At 53.0% G+C, this 20619-nt stretch overlaps 1 protein-coding gene across 7 annotated transcripts in view; it reads left to right on the forward strand.

The window, feature by feature from the left end:
• The window catches only part of Kif21b (kinesin family member 21B), a 48400-nt gene extending 29092 nt beyond the window's left edge, over positions 1-19308 (forward strand). For 2 of the 7 annotated variants that reach the window (XM_013346753.2, XM_013346754.2), the window contains exons 18-35: positions 213-445; positions 605-752; positions 977-1171; positions 1267-1368; positions 2410-2575; positions 2757-2808; positions 2989-3046; positions 3872-4077; positions 4156-4233; positions 6028-6141; positions 7964-8002; positions 10015-10151; positions 11060-11240; positions 12275-12439; positions 12709-12826; positions 13494-13664; positions 14169-14368; positions 15424-19308. In XM_013346753.2, the coding sequence (XP_013202207.1) occupies positions 213-445; positions 605-752; positions 977-1171; positions 1267-1368; positions 2410-2575; positions 2757-2808; positions 2989-3046; positions 3872-4077; positions 4156-4233; positions 6028-6141; positions 7964-8002; positions 10015-10151; positions 11060-11240; positions 12275-12439; positions 12709-12826; positions 13494-13664; positions 14169-14368; positions 15424-15478 (2418 nt within the window). In that variant the 3' untranslated portion in view covers positions 15479-19308. Of the gene's footprint in view, positions 1-212; positions 446-604; positions 753-976; positions 1172-1266; positions 1369-2409; positions 2576-2756; positions 2809-2988; positions 3047-3871; positions 4078-4155; positions 4234-6027; positions 6142-7963; positions 8003-10014; positions 10152-11059; positions 11241-12274; positions 12440-12708; positions 12827-13493; positions 13665-14168; positions 14369-14844; positions 15003-15423 lie in introns of those variants that run through there. The other 5 variants (XM_013346750.2, XM_013346751.2, XM_013346752.2 and 2 more) reach the window with 3 other exon arrangements.
• The last annotated feature ends 1311 nt before the right edge of the window (positions 19309-20619 follow it).

Consider the following 20619-nt stretch of genomic DNA (forward strand, 5'->3'; position numbering starts at 1 on the left):
GTCCCCTAGTCTTCCTTGTTCACTGGGTCCCCTCTTCTCGTCCCCTAGTCTTCCTTGTTCACTGGGTCCCCTCTTCTCGTCCCCTAGTCTTCCTTACTCACAGGGTCCCCTCTTCTCATCCCCCAGTCTTCCTTGCTCACTGGGTCCCCTCTTCTCGTCCCTCTGAGAGAATCCTTGCTCATCGGGTCCCCTCTTGTCCTTACTTTGCCCAGGTCTCTGCACTTAGGCGCTTGGCAAAGCCTATGTCTGAGCGAGTGGCTGGGCGTGTAGGATCCAAGCCCCCCAATTTGGATTCTGGGGCCGAGGTGTCTGCCAGTACTACCTCGTCTGAGGCTGAGTCGGGAGCTCGCTCTGTCTCCAGCATAGTGCGCCAGTGGAACCGGAAGATCAACCACTTCCTGGGGGACCACCCCGCGGCTGCTGTCAATGGCACCCGCCCAGCCAGGTGAGCAGTGTGAGCAGCGCCTGTGAGCAGGACGGGAGTGTGAAAGTCCAGGAAGTGCTCTGGTGCCTGGGCTGTCTGCTTCAGAATCTGTGTAGGAGCTCAATAGAGCTTCAGAGGTTTAGAGCAGTCAGCCAAAGCCCCTTTGCCTCTGCCTCCCAGGAAAAAGTTCCAGAAGAAGGGGGCCAGCCAAAGCTTCAGTAAGGCGGCAAGACTCAAGTGGCAGTCCCTGGAGCGGAGGATCATCGACATTGTCATGCAGAGGATGACCATTGTCAACCTGGAAGCTGACATGGAGCGGCTCATAAAGGTGGGACCTCCTTTCTCATCTCTCCCACCCCACTTTCCACCTGTCCGGTCACTTGCTACTTCTCTGCCTCCTCACTCTTTCTCGTCTCCACCTCTGCTCCTCATGCCCGATCTGACCTCTGGATGATCCCAGACAGACGGGTGGCTTGGTGTAGGAGCTGTGGGCAGGGCTTGCCTGGGTGTGAGATGTCTCCTCCATCACTATCTCCTTCCCCATTCCTACAGAAAAGGGAGGAGCTATTCCTCTTACAGGAGGCTCTGCGGAGGAAGCGGGAGCGGCTGCAGGCTGAGAGCCCCGAGGAGGAGAAGGGGCTACAGGAGCTGGCTGAGGAGATCGAAGTGTTGGCAGCCAACATTGACTACATCAATGACAGCATCACTGACTGCCAAGCCACCATCATGCAGCTGGAGGAAACCAAGGTACCGGCAGGACAGTCTGGCTGGGTGGGGTGGTAGCAATGAGTGGACTTGGCAGCCCTGTGTGATGGGTGTTTCTGCTTTTTGGTCTCAAAAAGGAGGAGCTGGACTCAACAGATACGTCCGTGGTCATTAGCTCCTGCTCGCTAGCTGAAGCCCGCCTACTCCTAGACAACTTCCTCAAGGCATCCATTGACAAGGTGAGCTGGCAGCTCCCCTGGAACCGGGCATGCATTGTGTACCCTGGTGGTGAAGCCCACGGGTTTGGCGCCTTCCCACCTGCGTCATTTACAGGCTGGGACAAGCTACTGAACCTGCAGACCTCAGGTTCTACGGCTATAAAACTGGAACACTGACAATACAAGGCTTGCAGCTGGCTGCACAGAATGCTGCACTGCTACATGTATGGGCTTGGCTTCAGTTATAGGTGGCCAGGCCCATCCACAGCAGGACCGGGCTTGGGTCTGTTGGAGGCAGAGGGGAAAATGCGTGTACATTAGGGATTGAGGAACAGGAAGCAAAAATTACATTCCACTCTTGACCTACCAGAACACAGGGAGTCATTGGGCCTCTCTCCTCAGTGACCAGAGAATGTGTTTTTTTCCTGTCCTAGGGCCTGAGTCTTGGGACAGACGCCAGCTAGTGTCCATATAGTTAACTGGAAAGAGGTTGAGAGGCCATCCTGCCCAACTCTTAGCCAGATCCCCCAGTGGCTTCTCGGTGTTTCTTTCTGTCTTAGGGGCTGTATCAGTGTGCTGGGGTACCATGACGAAATGTCACAGATGGGGCGGCTGGTACAACAGAGATTTCCTAAGCCTAAGATCCCAGCGTTAGCCGGGTGGTTTTTCTGAAGCCTCTCTCCATGGCCATTGTTTCTTCCCGTGTCTCCACATGATCCTTCCTCTGTGTGGCTTGTCATGATCTATTATTATAAGGACAGCAGTCATACTGTATTAGGGAGCACACCTATGACCTCGTATTATCCTGGTTCCCACGCTAAAGGACCTGTCTCCAAGTACATTCACATTTTAAGGTATCAGAGGTTGGGACTTCTGCATTGAATGAGGGATTGTAAGTCTACCCATAACGGAGTATATACTAGAGTGGCCTTCACTAATGTGTGTGTGTGTGTGTGTGTGTGTGTGTGTGTGTGTGTGTGTGTGTGTGTGGTGTTGTGTGAAGGACTACAGCATCAACTGTAGGCCAGGAGGAGTACACCTGACCTTGTTCTTTGGCCCCAGGGTCTACAGGTGGCCCAGAAGGAAGCCCAGATCCGGCTGCTGGAAGGACGGCTGAGACAAACAGACATGACGGGCTCCTCGCAGAACCACCTGCTCCTGGACGCTTTGCGTGAGAAGGCCGAGGCACACCCCGAGCTGCAGGCCCTCCTCTACAATGTGCAGCAGGGTAAAGCTTCATTGTGGAGAGGGCTTTCCAGCTCCCCCAAACTCCCCTGCCTCAGAACTCCCTCAGAAGTCTTGGTCTGATCTAGCGGGTGAGGAGATGCTGGAGAAAGGCTTGTCCCCTTTCTGCATACTCTGATGGGGTCTCTCATCCACCTTCCTCCTTCCTTCCCCCACCCCCTCAGAGAATGGCTATGCCAGCACAGATGAGGAAGTCTCCGAGTTCTCTGAAGGAAGGTGAGTTTTCAAGCAGGGAGGCAGCAGCCTTCCAGCGTGCACCTGGGGATGGAAGGAGGGGTCCCATAGGACCCCAGGGCTAAGCTTGGATTTGCAGGCTCTTTGGGACTGATACGGCTAGGTCCTAGAGAGATACAGTATAACTATCATGATCCTAAACTTTCTTGTTTTCTTCCTCAGCTTTTCCCAATCATTCACCATGAAAGGCTCCACCAGCCATGATGACTTCAAGTTCAAGGTAAGTCCTGTTGGAAATGAGGCTGTATGTTTAGTAGGGCAAAGTCCTTACATTCTGATCCCCATGACCGTAGTTCCAGGCCTCCAGCCCTAATTCAGTTTTGACCATAGAAGAAATGGAGATGCCAAGAAGGATTGCGCCTGGAACTGGCTGGGGGGCGGGGGAACCAACCTAGAATTTGCTATGTAGACCAGGCAGCCCATTCTTTTCACCGTGGGAGAAATGACTAGACCTGCTGACAGCCTGTGTCTTCTCTACCTAGTGAGATCACTATACCCAGAGACCCTGCTTTACAGAATGTCTCCCTCCCACCCAAGACTCTGGGTCAACGCCAGGTCTAGATCCCTAGTTATTTTCCCTGCAGTATTTGTTCAACCGCATGGAAGTCAACAGTGAGAAAGTTTTCTTAATGGTGATAGATTGACAGATTAGTGATAAGAATGAACCAGCACTTAAGACTTATTAAAGTTGGCTGTAGGGAGCTGCAGACTGAGCAGTGAGTTATGCCTCATCCTGGAATGATCTGATTAGGTCAGTCTGATGGATACTTTGTGTTTTGCATAGTCTAAGGGCTTCCACCAGCAAATCTCCCTCAGGCCAGGCAGTATCATTTTCCTCAGGATTTACCCACTTCTCATGTGTTTGCTTCCATACTGGAGGGTAAGCCCACACTAAACTAGATCTTCTGTTCTCAGCTTTTTTAGTTAGAATCTCAGCCTCGCCTGTACTTGGAATAGTGGGGGCTGTGTCATCAGGCCCAGGCCTTACTTCCCCTTTATGGTCCATCAGTTGGGCACATTGGCCCACTCATCCTTCCTTTCCTAGGGTGAGCCTAAGCTGTCTGCCCAAATGAAGGCTGTGTCTGCGGAATGCCTGGGACCCCCGCTGGATAGTTCCACCAAGAACATCACCAAGTCCCTGGCCTCCCTCGTCGAGATCAAAGAGGATGGAGTGGGCTTCTCTATCAGAGATCCCTACTACAGGGACAAGGTCTCACGCACTGTCAGCCTGCCCATCCGAGGCAGTACTTTGTAAGGAGGGGGATCCGGGTCATGGGTCAACGTGGGCAGAAAATTAGGTCTTGGATTCACTGGACCCTTCTTTTCTAGCCCTCGGCAGTCTCGAGGTGCCACGGATACATCCCCTCTGACCCGAAGAAAGTCTTATGACCGGGGGCAGCCTATCAGGTGAGAAAATACATTCTAGAATCTGCACAAGTCACTGTCCGGTCCTCAGGGGCATGAATGGCTCTGAGCGCTTTCTCTGTGTATCATCACATACACTTGCTAGTGCAGCCCTTTATGACACCATGGTCATATACTCCATCTTCACAGCTAAATGGTGAGGCGTCTGGGCTGAGCGTGATCGTAGCAACCTATGAGAGGCAGGAGAAGAGCCTGCTCCAGACCCCAGTCTTCCCTCTTTGCCCATAGCTCTGGCTTGCAAGTGGCCTTGGTTGAGAGGAGTTGAGAGGATATTGCTATACGTGCAGCCTAACAGCCTTCATCTGTGAACTCAGAGAACACACTGAAGTCAGTCTGAGGACTAAGCTGAATTCAGGATGCTAATCTAAAGGGAGGAGAGTGTAATGGTGGCTTTCCAAAGAGGGGAATAGACAGGCCACCGAGGTCACAAACTCTTCCTTGAAGGAACTGTCAGTTCTCATGGTTCAGCTTCTGGAGATTGTTCTGAACAATGAGTTGGTAAATCAGAGCCAGAACTGCTCTTAGGGAATATTCCCTCCATATGGAGAGCCAGGTTCCCACGAGGAACTGACCATGTCTCCAATGATGTCTGCATCACCTTGTTTAAAGAAAGACCTTAGTTACTGTATACAGATTGACAGTATTGAGCTCAACCATGGCACTGTAACCCAGGCCCCAACGAAGCTTGTCTGATCTTTCTCAGCTTTCTAATGCTTAGCAGTGTTGGAGAGGACTGTTGCAGTGTGCTTTGGAACTGTTTCAGGAATCAAAATCTCCATATAATTGGACATGGTAGCTGACATTTGTAATCTAGCATCCAGACAGAGGCCAGTCAAAGCCTTGCAAAGCCAAGCCCACTCTGGTCTATATAGTTTGTTCCAGGCCAGACAGCACGACATAGTGAGCTCATGTGTCAAAACAAACAAATCAAAACCATCACTAAGAAACACAAAAATGCATTAATAAACAAAGGCAGTAACTGGAGCCTCCCTGGGACATTTGTTTCCAGGATCAGGGTGGGAACAGCCTCAGCTGGAAGCACACACACAAAATTATACAAAGCTTCCACTGCCCATGTAAGTCTGATAACCACCCAGAGAATGACCAGGAGCATTGATTGTGGGATTAGAAACAAACTTCAAACAGTAGATGAAACTCTAGCTACACCATGAGGGTGTGATTTAAGCATCTAGGGGCTGGAGAGACGTTGGCTCCATGTTTAAGAGTACTGGCTGTTCTTCCAGAGGACCTGGGTTCAACTTCCAGCCCCCACAGGGGTTCACAACCATCCGTAATTCCAGTTCTAGGGTGTCCGATGCCCTCTGCTGGCACTGCACACACATTGTAATACCGATATAAATGCCAGCAGAACACCCATGCACATAAAATAAGATAAATATTTAAAAAGCATCATCTAGGGCTGGAGAGATGGGTCAGCGGTTAAGAGCACTGGGCGCTCTTCCAGAGGACCCGAGTTCAATTCCCAGCAACCACAACCACATGGTGGCTCACAACCATCTATAATGGGATCAAATGCTCTTATGGCTTGGAAGTGTACACGAGAGCACTCATACATAAAAATTAATTAATTAATTAATTAATTAATTAGAAAAAACATCATCTAGGCTCTTGGCTAGGGAAGGAGTTCTGAGGTCACTACACAACAGGCCCTGTCCACTGGGACTTCATGGGGTGGGACAGAAGCTGGAAACCCAATACTGGGTGGACTTGTGGATAAGGGTGTGGTCACTGATGACTTCTGTTCTCGTTTACCAGATCCACAGACATGGGATTCACACCTCCATCCTCACCTCCCACTCGGCCCCGCAATGACCGCAACGTCTTCTCTCGTCTCACCAGCAATCAGAGCCAGGGGTCAGCACTGGACAAGTAAGAGCAGGCCTGAGGAGAGCCAAGCAGGGCACTGAGGCTGGGAGGGGAAGCCTGTGGGGCTGGTCAACCGGGTAGACTCCAGCTGGTCTGTTTCAGCTCCTCTGAGTCATGAGGCCCTTGATATTCTTCAACTTTTCTGTATTCATCAAGGGTCTCTCCTTTCCTCCGAGAGTGCTGGACTGCCAGGAAAGGAAAAGATGGAGGTTACATCTGTAGGGTGGGACAGTCAGGAGTAGTAGCCGTGGGGCAAGCATACCAGAGGGTATTCTAGAATGCCCCTTCCAACTGCTTCTGTCTTTGCTGTTCTCTGCAGCCCTTTCTTAAAGCTCCAGCTACTGATTGCAAAAGCTTTACGTAAGGCCCCGGTAATCCTTGAGCGCTTGCCCAGTGGACAGAGACCTCTGAGTCATCTCCACGAGGTGGGCTCAGCTCCACCTGTGTTCATAGCTCCTGTGGTTAGGCCGTCATTGCTATAGGGTCATTCTGTTCACAGACATCCCTGTATTCAAAAGGTGCTCAACCTTGCTTTGCGGTCTGCTGTACATGCATGATTCTATAGGAACTGTCAACCAGCCCAAGAATTGTTTGTCTTCCCTGATTTGCATAAGAATGTGGTCCAAAGCAGAGTCCAGGGGCCTTTGCCTAGAAGGAGGCCCAGAATCTGGGACTGCTGACTCTAGCTAACCCTGACAATGGGACTTTTGCCTTCAGGGGAACCCCATCATTCATGGTTTCATTTCTGTGCTCCCCAAGCCCACTCTGGCTATCTTCGGCTCTATAGTTACCCAGTGGGCTCCCTTCTTTCCTCCTGAAAGCTTTCCTGCCATGAAGAGCAATGATGTTGTGACTTTCAGGGGAGCCCCAGATTATAGGCTGCCTGCCCTTTGTGTGTGATTCCTGCTCTGCCCACCCTCTCACAGCAACCTCCCCTTCTGGCTCAAAACACTGCTCCCTAAGTGCTAAACCCGCACGGGGCAGACCCAGCAGGTCAGCATCCTGGATACTGTTCTTGCCCAAGCTTACTTCATCTCAGCTCCTACTAAAGAAGCTGTGGCTATGCCTGGCCCGCCCGTCCTGATACACCTCTCCCAATGCCATGCAATTGACTTGATTGTCACTTGGTTTATTATTTATTTCTTTGTTTTGCTTTTGAGACAGGGTCTTGCCATGTATCTAGACTAGTCTCGAGCCCTTATCCTTCTGTAAGCACTAGGATTACAGGCATGTACCACTACATCCACTTTGTCCTCTCCTACTCCCACAGATTGGAGTAGGACTCTGCCCGTCCTAGCCTGGTCTACAGGCTTTGGTCCTATCCAGTGCTCCAGTCTTGGGACCTACACACAACACAGAGTTAACTTCTAGATATGGTCTGAGGGAGGAAAAGAGCAGTGGGGGCCTTCTTGTGTCCTTGGACAGGCTTGAGCATTGCTGGGGTGGTACAGCCGGCCCCAGCTTACACAGTGGGCCAACCAGAGAGCTTGGAACTAGCAAAGAGCCCTGGAACCATCTCCCCAAGAGTGGGCTGGCCTCCCACACCTCCTATGGCCCTCTCCTCTCCCCTACCCTGCTAGCTGAGAGACCCCCCTGGTGGTCTGCTGCTGGGGGACTCTCCCAGCTCCCAGGACAGTCTGTCCCCACCCTAACCCCACCACCCTCCCCAAAGGCCCTCTTCCCCTGCCTCTCTCTGCCTTCCCTGAAGAGAATAACCGCCCTCTGACCTCCCTGCTCTGTTGTTGCTGCTGCCGCTGCTGCTACTGCCATTCCTATGTGTGTTTTCCTCTCTCCCCTAATCCAGCTAATTTTCTGCCCTTCCCAGGTCTGATGACAGCGACTCCTCTTTGTCGGAGGTCCTGAGGTACACACAGAATGTCTCTCATGTTTGATTCCCTCTCTTGCTCTCTCTTTCTCTCTTTGCCTCATGCTTCACCAGCCCTTCCTGCCTGTACCCCTATACCCCCTGTCCTCAGCATGCTGCCCCTCCTCTCCTAACCCCCCGCCTCTTCTACATCCATGGCCCTCCTGAGACCTCTTCTTGCCCCATGGTGACCCCGTGGCCTCAGACTATGCCATGCCTGGCTAGAGCTAAGGGCTTGTGGTCGGGGAGGGTGCAACTGCTTGTGGCTGGCCCTGTTCTCTTCTCCCTCCTGCCCCAGGCAAGGTGGGGAGGGACATGGAAGCCTGGGTTGGACTGGAGAGGAAGCAGAGGTACCGCCAGGACCTTGTGAGCCTGCTAGTCTTTATCGAGTGTCTTTAGCTATGGTGGCTGTGCTTGCAGTTCTTGTAACTTAGCTTGTGTTGGTGGGTGAGTCTTGCAAACTTCAGCTCTGAGGGGCACCCAGGGGGGACAGTGCCCTGCTTATATCTCTTAGCACACAGCTTGTGGGTGTCTGTTACCCTTCAGCCCACAGGACGACCAGAGGCTGGTCCCTCAAGCCTACTGAGCACAGAGCCCTCATAGCAAGGGGTAAGGCTTAGGACCCTGGTCAGCAGAAGGCTCTTATACAAAGGCCAAGAGCTCCCTCTAGCTCTCCAGGCATGCTCTCTGCTTACCATATTCTGCCATACCATGGTTAGCACCACTGATTTAGCCTGTGCAATGAGGTCTTGCCAATAGATACTACTAGTAACATACCAGCCTTTTAGATCACCGACTCCTTTCGATACACTTTCATGGCGGTCTTGGCCTAACTCAGCCCAAACTGGCATCACAAGCTGGCAGTGAAAGTAGGGAGCTATTTATGCATGCGCTTTTCTGGCATGTGGGCATGTGTGACTAGTGTCCTGGTGTTGCACCTGGCCAAGGCAAGTCTGCAAGACCATGCAAGAATGCTACAAGTGGCATGTCAGTCATCTCAGTAACTCCACCCCCAGCCATTGTGCCACTGTCCGCAGCCGCGTTCTCTTTAAAGAGCTAGAATGTGGTTTTTGATGCAACCTAGCTGGGTCTCATCATTAAAGACCTTCCTGAGAAAGACAAAATCACCCCCAGAACCCCCAAAGGTAGATATAGCAAAACTCTCATACTTCCTTGCCTCGTCCTTGTTCCTGCTCCCAGGGTATTGTGCAGGACAAGCAGGTACCATTCCAGGCCCAGGCAGGCTTGCTCCAGAGAGGTTCAGGCATCCCAGCCCGCTGCTGGGCTGCAGTCCCCTGACCTATCCCTTGGGATAGGGGATTTTTTGTTTGTTGGCTGGTTTGCTTGTGTTTGACAGGTTGTCCTCTATGTTCCAGGCTGGCCTTGAGCTCCTTATATAAACCAGTCTGGCGGCACACTCACAGCTGTCTCCGGCTTGAGCTTAGCAAGTGCTGGGATAGCAGTTGTGTGCCCAGCCCTGATTTATCCCTTTGTAAATGACCGGCACAGGTCTGACCATGCTGGCCCAACTCATGTGGCTCTGTGTAGGTGCCCATCTGCCTCACTACTGCCAGCCCTAGATCACTGGCTGGTAAATGAAGTCTGGGGAGTGTGACAACCTGTATGCACATCCTTCCTCTCGCCTGCCCCCAGTTTTGATCGCTGAAAGCATGTAGACTCATGGGCGCTACAGAGGCCAATGCTAGCACTTGGGCCTCCGTCCTGCCCCAGCAGGGCTGGCTGCATACCTATCGCTGGCTTCAAGTTAGCTAGCCTCTCCCGATCCTGTTCCTTCCAGCGTGCCTGGCATGGACTTCTCCAGCAGTCTGAGGATGGCAACTGCAGGTCTTTCTGGCTCCCAGACCTTGGTGGAGTTTTGCCAGCAGTCCCTGAACCTCTCATTATTCACTGTCCCCTCTCAGCCCAGACCCCTCTGTCATGTGTGCCTCGGTCAGCCTGGCCACTATCCCCTTGGCTGATTGGCACATCCTCTTTCCCTCTCTCCTGGGAAGGGGCGTCATCACCCCCATTGGCGGAGCAAAGGGAGCACGGACGGCCCCATTGCAGTGTGTCTCCATGGCCGAGGGCCACACCAAGCCTATCCTCTGCCTGGATGCCACCGATGAGTTGCTTTTCACGGGCTCCAAAGGTGCGTGGAGACTTGAGGGGCCAGTGGGGCTACGTTCTCTCACCCACCACTGCACGTTCCTTTTTCAGAGCGGGCTGTGAAGGCAGCAGCGTACAGCTCCCCCCAAGGGTTGAGGCTATGCGGAGAGCTTGCCGCTTGTCTTTTGCCTTGGCTCAGGGTCTCAGTCAGTACACTCCTGACTGAGCCTACCCTCCCACATGATCCCGTCAGCTCTCCCTGCCCACCTCCTCCTTTAGACATTTTGGGATGCTTTTCTGAAGTCCAGCATCTCCACTCTCTGATACCACCAATTCCTCCCTGATAGTACCTGGCACCCACGTCACCTCTGCCGCTGCATCTATCTGTCCGTCGGTACCTCTGGTCTCAGCAGCAGGGGTTCACAGTCCTACAACTGATTACAACAAAAAAGTTAAAGACTTGACCAGAAGAAAGAACAAATTTATAGCATGCATGCATAATAGGGGCCTGTGTGTGCACATACGAATATATGTATACGTATCTATGACACACATACATTTATCCACAAGGGAAAAGGGATAGCTGTCCACTGAGCTGTGTTTGATTGGTTCCAAGTTTCCCCATGTTTGCTTGCTACTTGGTTATGTAGTAAGTAGTGGATTTGTAGCAATTTTCTTTCAGCCCAGACACCTCAGCAAGGACCAGAGAACTCACTGTTACTTAAAGTTCTCAGCCCCTTTTCTGTCTCCTGAGTTTTTTATTTTTATTTTTTTATGAGATTACACATGCATGCATGCTTCTCTCTCTCAGAGATTGCACATGCATGCATGCTTCTCTCTCAGAGTTTTGAGATGTCTCTCCCTACCAAGTGGGACCCCCCCCTCCTTTGCGGGAGCTTCCTGGCTCCTGATGTCAGCTCCTCTCCATAGTTGTTTCCCTGTCTCTGGCAGACCGTAGCTGCAAGATGTGGAACCTGGTAACAGGGCAGGAGATCGCAGCTCTCAAGGGTCACCCCAACAACGTGGTTTCTATCAAATACTGCAGCCATTCCGGGCTGGTGTTCTCTGTGTCCAGCTCCTACATCAAAGTGTGGGACATCCGGGACTCAGCCAAGTGCATTCGGACCCTCACGTGAGTACCTCACTACCTCCTGCTTCACGGGGCTGGGTTTGAGAGAAGTGCTTCCCTGTGTAGGTGAGCACTAATCAAGGCACAGCCTGACTAGACGGGCACAAAGGCCCTTACTGGCCCATAGAGTGACTTTGACTCCAGAGGACAAGGTGGTTTAGGGAACAGTTTCTGAATAGTGGGTTAGTGAGCCTTTGACCTGCCTGGCCCCTCCCTACCTTGGTCTCAGTCCTCCAAGATCAACGGTTTGAGATAGACTGCACATAGCCCTAGGAATCTGAAACATCAGCAGGAGGCAGCAGCCTCCAAAGCCAGCCAGCTTCACAGATGAGCCACCCACCATTGTCCTCAGCAGGGACACAGACTCTCCAGAAGTCAGGTTTTGTCCTTATGTGTGCATTAGAAGCCACAGATTGTTTAGTCTGATACTTGAAAAGCCAACACAGAATATTTAGGGCTGCAAACTTACTCAGCACGATGCAGTAGTCACAGAGAATGTCACACATTTGACTGGCCCTATAGAATGTAGACTGCCTAGAATAAGCCCCACTATGTGTCATGAGCCTGGGTGATGTATCCATTGTAGGTCTGCCTGCTGTAGCAAAGGCTGGGGTGTGGGGTGTTGATCATGGCTATTTTGGGAGGGAAAGAGGTAGATGGGAAAACTACCTTCCACTCAGTTTTGTTGTGGATCTAAAGCTATTTTTTTTAAATGAAGTCTGGGGGAGGGGTCGTACACAAATAAATGGATGGAGAAACTGAGGCACAGAGAAGTTAAGTGATTTCTACATGACCCAGGTTCAAAGCCCCTTGACTCCTACAGTCTGTGCAAACTGCCCCCACACACAATGGGTCATAGAGACATGTTGGCTAGAGTGTAGCTCTCTCTTCCAGGGGAGGTTGTTCAGCCTGCATAGAGAAGACATCCTGGGAAAAGTGACTTTTCCCGAGCTGGTCCGAGTGAAGTTTATTTTTTTTTCCGGCCTGCGTGAATAGCCTCTTGTGACCTCTGGCTTTGCTCTCTTTTCTCTGAGTAGGTCCTCAGGCCAGGTGATCTCAGGAGATGCTTGCATAGCCACATCCACGCGTGCCATCACCAGTGCCCAGGGCGAGCATCAGATCAACCAGATGGCCCTCAGCCCCTCAGGCACCATGCTGTATGTGGCCTCTGGCAATGCTGTCCGGATCTGGGAGCTTAACAGGTCAGTGAGATGTCAGGAGAATAGGCTGAGGGAAGGTCCACAGGCCTCAGCAAAGTGTGGACCACTCTGGTGTGGGCTGGACCTCAACTGTGCCTCCGGTTCCCCAATCTGTGCGCTTGCCCGCTGTCTCTGACCTTGGTCCTTGATCTTGCTTTGAAGGGGAGAAAGTAGTCTGTGTCTATTCCAGGCCAGATTTCCCCTATCCCCCCTGCTCTAACCTAGTTGCCCCTCCAACCGACTATCCCTGGTTGGGCCTCTCCCCTCTGCAGGTTCCAGCCCATCGGCAAACTGACCGGCCACATTGGCACAGTGATGTGCCTGACAGTCACCCAGACTTCGAACCAGCATGACCTCGTGGTGACTGGCTCCAAGGACCACTATGTGAAGGTACCTGTAACTGCCTTGACACTAGCTGGGGTCTGACTGGAGCCACCTCTGCTCTCGGGCCTGAACGATGCTGTTTTCACTATTTCCGCCTGTTCCACCTTTACGCCCTGTTATGTGGGGAACATATAAAAAAACAGGGAGACTTCTAGGAATTGCTGCTGGAGAGAGCATCTCAGAGAAAACAGGAAGATGTGTATGATCAGTCAAGGGCATAGAATTATTCTGTAAATCGTGAAAAATTAGCAACCTAAATGTGTAAGGATTGCAGGTAGAGCCTCTGAATGGGGTATGATGTGACAATTAAAATGATAAGTAGGGGGGGCTGGAGAGATGGCTCAGCGGTTAAGAGCACTGGCTGCTCTTCCAGAGGACCTGGGTTCAATTCCCAGTACCCACATGGCAGCTCACAACTGCCTGTAGCTTCAGCTCCCTGGAAGCTGACACCTTTACACCAATGCACATAAAATAAAGTTAAAATAAATTATTTAAAAAAATAAGTAAGAAAAAATACAAAATATGCAATTTGGTTTGCTCTCTATGATATAGTTGGACACTTTGTGGATGAAAGGGAGATGGAGGGGGTGAGACTATGGCAGTGTTCTTCCAACAGTGCTCAAGGCCTGCCCCAAACATGCCCCTCTCTGGGCTCTGCCCTCCTCCTCTGCAGATGTTCCAGCTGGGCGACTGTGTGATGGGCACCATCGGCCCAACCCACAACTTTGAGCCCCCTCACTATGACGGCATCGAATGCCTGGCCATCCAAGGAGACGTACTGTTCAGTGGCTCCAGGGACAACGGCATCAAGAAATGGGACCTGGAACAGCAGGAGCTCATTCAGGTTCGGGAGGGGAGGGGAGGGGTGGGACGGTCCAAGGCGAGGCCCCAGGCAGACCTTAGCAGGGCCCCTCCAAGACTGCCTGCTGTCTGCCATCTTCCCTGCTGTCCCTGCCCTCCTCTCCCTGCAGTCTGTGTTGGTTCCATTGGGACCCTCTGACCCCTGCTCCCCACCAAGCCCTAGCTTCTAGTTTGAATGTGAAGCACCCAGTCCTGTGTCAAGCACTTGACTTTAGCCTGGCTCTTCTGGAGGCTGAAGACTTTTCCAGCAGGGCAGATTCAGAAGTCTGAATGTGGAAACTGTGCAGAAGGACCTGTCTGGGCCTTTGAGTCCTCTGGCACAACTTAGCTCAGCCTGGGAATGTGGGGTCTGTCCATCTAATAGCTGTAGATGCCAGGAGCCAGGTAGCATCCTTCCACTGCTAGCAAGAGGGATGTGTGTGTTCCTGGGGCCTTGGAGCAGGCCCCCTCCCTTCTCTACACCTTATTAGCCTTGACCCTCCCACAGCAAATCCCCAATGCTCACAAGGACTGGGTGTGTGCCCTGGCCTATGTTCCTGGCCGGCCCATGCTGTTGAGCGCCTGTCGGGCAGGCTTCATCAAGGTCTGGAATGTGGACAACTTCACACCCATTGGTGAGATCAAGGGCCACGACAGCCCCATCAACGCCATCTGCACCAACAGCAAGCACATCTTCACAGCCTCCAGGTGGGTGCCGGGCAGGAGGGCCTCTTGTTCCCCTCCCTCTTCCCAGAGTCAGTATGGTGACAGGGCTGTGCAGCTGTCCCCACAGAGCCGATTCACCCAGCAGAACCCCACAGAGCCCTCCTCTCCAAACCTTCTGTTCATCTTCACTGAGCACCAAGCTCCCAATGTCCTGGGTGCTGCACTAGACAAGGGATCAGGGAGCCCCTGGGCCCCGGGCCAGGACTCGTCCTCCCAGCAGTCCCAATCTCTCTCTCTCTCACCCGTGCAGGAGCTAAGGTTTGCCCTACCACTTTTAAACCTCTGCTTCTTTAGCTGCAGCTCTGCCCCCACCCCATCAGGCAGTGCCAGGTCCTCAGCCCCAGGGGCACTACTCAGCCCGGTTTCTTCTTTTCTCTCCTTGTCCCCACCATGCCCCTTCTCTCCCCTCCCATCTCTTCCTACCTCTCCTCTCTGCCTCTCTACCTCTCCCCCCATAGTGACTGCCGGGTAAAGCTGTGGAATTACGTCCCTGGACTCACCCCCTGCCTTCCTCGCCGAGTCCTGGCCATAAAGGGCCGCGCCACCACCCTGCCCTGACCCCTCTCCAGCCCTCCCCTTTTCCTCTCTCATTCTTCCCCTCTTGCCTTTTCCTGTCTTTCCCCACCTCGATCTGAGCTGCTTCTTCACGGTATGAGACTGTTTTACTCTTGACCTTCTTATTCTCCCTCCGTGCCCTGCCTGGCCCAACAGATTGCACCAACAGCCCATCTTGCAAGCATGAGCAGTGGGACAGAACCCTAGGTAGCGGAGAGCAGAGGGGGGGGCATTGAGGCCTGGACAAAACAAAACAACGAGAAAGCCCAGGATGCCAGTCCTGCAGGGTCTTGGAGACCATGTCCTGGGCCCTCCCTTTGCCCAGACCCTTCCCTGTGCATCAGTGCCCACTGCTCCTGAGCAGTGTTTGCCTTAGCCCAGCCGTACCCGTGGGAGGTGGGGAGTCTGCCCAGCCTTTACTTTTGGGGGCAGCCGGCTGGGCTCACGTCAATGGCTGAGCATCCTCACTCTGTCCTCCCCAGTGACCTGACAGTGAAGTTCTGGAGCATGCGACGGCTACCGGCGGCCCACCCTTGAAGTTTGGACTGAGGGCGGCTAGACCCTTGGACCTGGCAGTCCACACGGCATGGAAGGGAAGCTGTCGCCTGACCTGAGCAGATCAGCCAGGTGCACTGAGGACAGAGGGTGTGGCCCTTCTCTTGCTCTGCTTCCTCTCACTGGCCCCTCTGTCCCTCCCTTGCCTCCTGAGAAAGGAGAGGCTGGGGAGGGAGTAAGCTGTGAAGCCAAAGGGCATGATCCCTTCCCCCGCCCAGTTCCTTGCCCTGCCCACAACAGGTCACACTGTCTCCTGCTGAGGCAGCCCTGCCCTTCCTCCGGGCCCTCAGCCCAGGGTGGCACTGGGAGGGAGAAGAAGTCCTCCTGTCCGCCTGCCCATCTATCCTCAAGTGAGCTAGCCTCTTCCATGTCTCCCAGCCCCACCTCTGGAGCCACTGCATCTGCCTCTGAGCCCACCAAGGTAGTTCTCAGGTAACCATGGAAACCAGATGTAAGCAGCTGAGTCCTGCAGCTGACCCTAAAACCCTATGGCCACCAACCACCCACCTCAATGGGGCCCAGTCATTCCTTGGGGCACCCTCTGCTGAGGGCGCAGTGGAGCTGCTTAGACAATTCCTCTGGGGAGAAGGTCAGCAATACTGCAGTTAATCTAACTTATTGTTTTTTATTTTTATGTTTTGTTGTTGCCTCCTGGAAACTGACTTGAAGTTTCTTCCCATCTTCTCCCCTGCACTCATGGTGGGGAGTCTTCTCTTTGGCGCTCCAGCCCCCTGCCCCACCCTCTGCTCGGTGGGCAGAGGAGGGAAAGGCCTCTTCTACCCTTTGCAGCTCTGGCCTTTGCCCCAGCTCTGCTCCACCCCGGCAAACCTTCTAGAATAGTCCAGGTCTCTAGGCCGCCTGATGCCGCAGTGCCTTCCTCCATCCTGAGGCCTGGCATCATGCTGGGCAGCCTTATGCCAGCCATGCCTGCAGCCCACATGTGTCTTTTCCTTATGGGCCTCGTGCCCACAAACCCCGAAGGTCAGAGAGTCCACCCAAGACCAGCAGCTCAAGACCAGGGAACCCATGCTCCCTAGAGTCCTATGTGGTCCAGATTGGTAGACTGTCCACTAGGTAGCGGCTTGGGTAGTAAGGCTACTAACCTAATCCCCCAGCTAATTATGTTTCAGTCCTCATGGGGACAGGAAGCCCCCACTGCTTCTTTTCCTTTAGTTATTCTAGAAACGGATTTTCAAGCCTTAAAACCAGCCTGGGCCAAAGGCCCTCCCTTTTAGATTAGCAGGAGGAGGCTCACACTCCTTCCTTGCTTCTCCCACGGGGCTGTGGACTCAGCTGCAAGGATGAGGTGTAATCTGTGTCTGGCGCCCCCTATAGGAACAACTCCGAATTTATAGGTCTAGACCTTGAGAGGGGTCACTCCATCCCTCACCCCTGGCTTCCCCTGCCCTTAAACTGGTCCACACTTACTCCATTGCTTCACTGATCTCATGCTTCCTGGAGCCGTGAACCCCAGCTCTTTTCAGAGGACATGGTGACTTGAGAACTTTGGATAGTTAGCGTAGCACATCTGCATTTGGCTCTTCTCTCTCTGTGGCCGGGTACACTGGTACCTGTCCATGTGGCCCTGCAATGGGAGAGTCCCTGCTGAGGACAGACCCTCTCTGAGCCATCCCGGAGCTGTATCGGAGACTAAGATTATCCCGCCTGTTGGTGGCCCCTGTCGGACATGGTGTTAAGTCTGGGTACGTGGATATTCAGAACGATACACCTGGAAAGCGGGTCAGCTGGAACCTGGACAGTCTTGTCTGCAATGACCAGAGATCCTCCTTCCTCTGCTCATCCTGAACATGCTAAGAAACTGCCTTAGCTCTCAGAAGTGACCACGTCTTCTCCACCCCTCTCCGCCTGAATGGAAAGCCTAGACCTTACGTCCTGTAAGAAAACCCAGAACCCATCTGCATGAGTGTTTACGAACTCCAGAAACACATGAGACTTATCTGACCCCATGGGCTGGGCTGCCCCAGCCTGGGGTGCCGTACTGTATAGCTAGCTGCAAGGCCAGTTCTTGTACAAAGCGTGTGGTCTTACAGCCCCGCGAGAGGTGCTCACCGTCATTGCCCCTTCCGCCATTTCTGATGGGTCACTACCTCATGGGGCGGGGCTGCTTTGCTGTCCCAGCGAGTGTCATTGACTAAACTTGAAATCCTTTGGAGCGTTAAGCGCATTGTCCCCGAGTCATTCTGAGCTGTGTTCTGGGAATGTTGGTGTCCCTTCCCACTCTTTTGGGGTGTCCAAGGCACACAGTCAGGGGCAGGCCCCTAGCTCCACTCATTGCACAAACATCCTATGTGTTGAAGCACAAACTGGTTGTGATTTGAGCACAAAGCAGGTCTCGGGGTAGACAATATAGGCAAACATGGGTCCAAGAGGCTTTCGCAGATGGGCTGAGTCTTAAGTTAGACTAGGGATGCCCATGCCTGTGGCTGACTCACCCATGTACTTTTGGGACTTATATCACTTCTTGTGCCCATCCTAAGACTTGAGGCCCAGGCCATATTTGTATGCTGTGGGCCCCTCCCTAGACCCCCATACCCCAGACCTATAAAAACCCACGTATAGCTGTACCCCACCATACTGAGCCTGAAGAGCCTGGACCCAGGCTCCCATCTCCTGAACTAATGTCCACATCCATGCTTCCGAAGCTGATTGGCTTCCGTCTGGATGGAACTTGGGCCTTCTCTGCACAATCCTGGGTCAGGACCCATTCCAGTATTAACCAGTTCAGTGTTTGCACTTGTTGGAGAGACTTGATCCCACAGCGGCCAGGTCCTGGAAGGCTGTGCCTGAATCAGCCTCTAAAGCCTGCCAAGGAGGGGGAGAAGGCAAAGAATGAGAGGCTGACCCAGCCCAGCCCTTGATGTGGTCAGAGTGCCACCATCAGCTACTTGAAAAGGGACAGCTATGGATCTGGAAGATGCCTCCCACCCTCGCCCCAGCTGCAGGCTTGGGCAAAGGGCAGGTTAAAGCACAAACGCACACACACGGGGAGGATGCTGTCTCCCGGGGGCATTCTTGTGCTGCTCATTGTGGTGGAGGTGCAGGCAGAAAGCTGCTGTGAAATTGGGGCATTATGTTCTACCCTGCTAGTTCCTGGGGACCTCCCCTGGATTCTGGGCTGGGTGCAGCCACACACCCTTGGCTGAGCCTGGTTGGTCTGTGTGGGCAGAACCTGCCCTGCAGGAGCGGTGAATTCCATCCTGTCATGTGGCCCAAACCTGTGGCATCCGTCCCTTTGTCCTTTCAAGTTGGAAACTGCTTGCTGCTTAGAAGAATGGCCAATGACTCCACTGAGCCTTCCTGAGCCCAGCCGTCCCCTCCTGACTCCTGGCTCTTCACTGCTCCTTAAGTGCAAGAGACTCTGCAGGGCAAGTTCTGTTTCTTTGACATCTTTGTTCCGTCCCCGGTGCCCACCCCTCTTCATCTCCAGCACCCACCTGACTTCCTTTGCCTCCTCCTTCCTCCTTCAATCCTGTGTCCTCAAGGCTTTGTCAAACAGTGGAAAGTCGGTACTGCTGAAAGTCAGAAAAGACCACTGATGTCTTGGTGCCCCACCCTGCCCCCAGCTCTTCCAGCCGCTGCCCCTACCCAAGCTGCGGGGTCTCTCTTGGCTCATGCGCTCTCCCGTGACATGGTAGCTCAAGGTGTGTATATGCTTTGTACCTCTTCCGATGACTGTACATAGGATATGAAAGTTATTTAAGCCTCATGTTGTACATTTCTGTTCTGGAATTGGATATGTGTGTTCTAAGATAAATAAAACTCGAATGACCATTGTCTGAGAGGTGTTGCCAGTGGCTGTTGACCTGTGGCTGCTGGTGCTTTCTTAGGGGTGGGAGGTTGTTTATGGGTAGGTATATGAGGCTGGCCTTTGTAACTGGGCCCCATGGGAGAACAATGCTCTATGATGAGTTTATGGTCCCTTGGAGTATGTTCTCTTCTCCCCGCCCTCTATGGCCTGCAGGGTTCGAGGCAGGTACAGGTGGTCAAGAGCAGACCCCAGCACTGACTGAACACCCAGTACTGGGGTCCTTACTGTTAGGGGCATTTGCTAGATCATGCCTGGTATTAGGTGATGGCCTCTTTATGAAATGAGGACATTCACAGAACGGAGAGACTCACCAGGACAGGGCTGGGCTTCGATCAGCCTGCACCACCAAAGCACCCACCCAGCCCTGCGATGGTCATGATGCTATTACTAGGTCAGTGCTTTCCAGTCTTCGGGAAGCTGTCTTCTCCACCACCCTTGGAATGGAACCCAGCATCTTGTGCATGCTAAGCATGTGACCTGCCACTGATTTACCCTCCCAGCCATTCTGTGTTGTCATCTGTCTGTCTCTGTACACTCCGGTGTGTCTGGCCCACTCCTTCATGCCATCTATGATTAGAAAGCCTCCTATACAGCCAGGAAGCCAAGATCAACTTTTGTTGCTCTGTTTCCCAAAAGGAAAACCAAGTGGTTTCTGAACCCACACAAGTCCTTGTTGCTCATAGTGACCCAGCGAGCCGGAGTTTGGGGGGTGGGGAGGAATTCTGAAGAGGCTTCTTCTCTTCCAGCAGAGGAACTAGTGGGAGGGGACCCTTAGCCACAAAGGGAAACACAGTGACCGTTCCTGTCCCGTGTCCCCAGCCTATGGGGCAGGCACAGAGCCTTCTGCCTTGGAGAATGGGTTGGCTTCCTGAAGATCATTGATTTTGGCTAGGCAATTGAGCTCCACCCCATGCCAGCCTCCTGCCTCACCCTTGCTCCCCAAAGCGCATGTTTTACGTAAGATCCTCTTCTACTACTCCACAGACAGACGCAGCCCATTGTGTGTTGTGGGAAGTGACAACTGGGTGTGGCCAGCTGCCACCGGGCTGGGCAAATAGATGAAACTGAGAGGGGGTTCTGTAGCTTCCTGCTTGCACTAACTCCTCCCTTCATCCCCCAGAGGGCTGGCAGCAATGATTTGCAAAATTCAGGTCACCCTGTGGGAACATCAATAGTCTTGGCCATGGGCCCAAAGTTAAGAGATCCTTAATACAGGGGACTAGAGAGATGATGGCTCAGTCAAGAACACTGGCTGGACTTTCTAAAGTCTGCAGACTGTGGTGCACGCCTTTAT

This window comes from Microtus ochrogaster, chromosome 6 (assembly GCF_000317375.1).
Source record: "Microtus ochrogaster isolate Prairie Vole_2 chromosome 6, MicOch1.0, whole genome shotgun sequence".
In the NCBI taxonomy this organism is placed as follows: Eukaryota; Metazoa; Chordata; class Mammalia; order Rodentia; family Cricetidae; genus Microtus; species Microtus ochrogaster.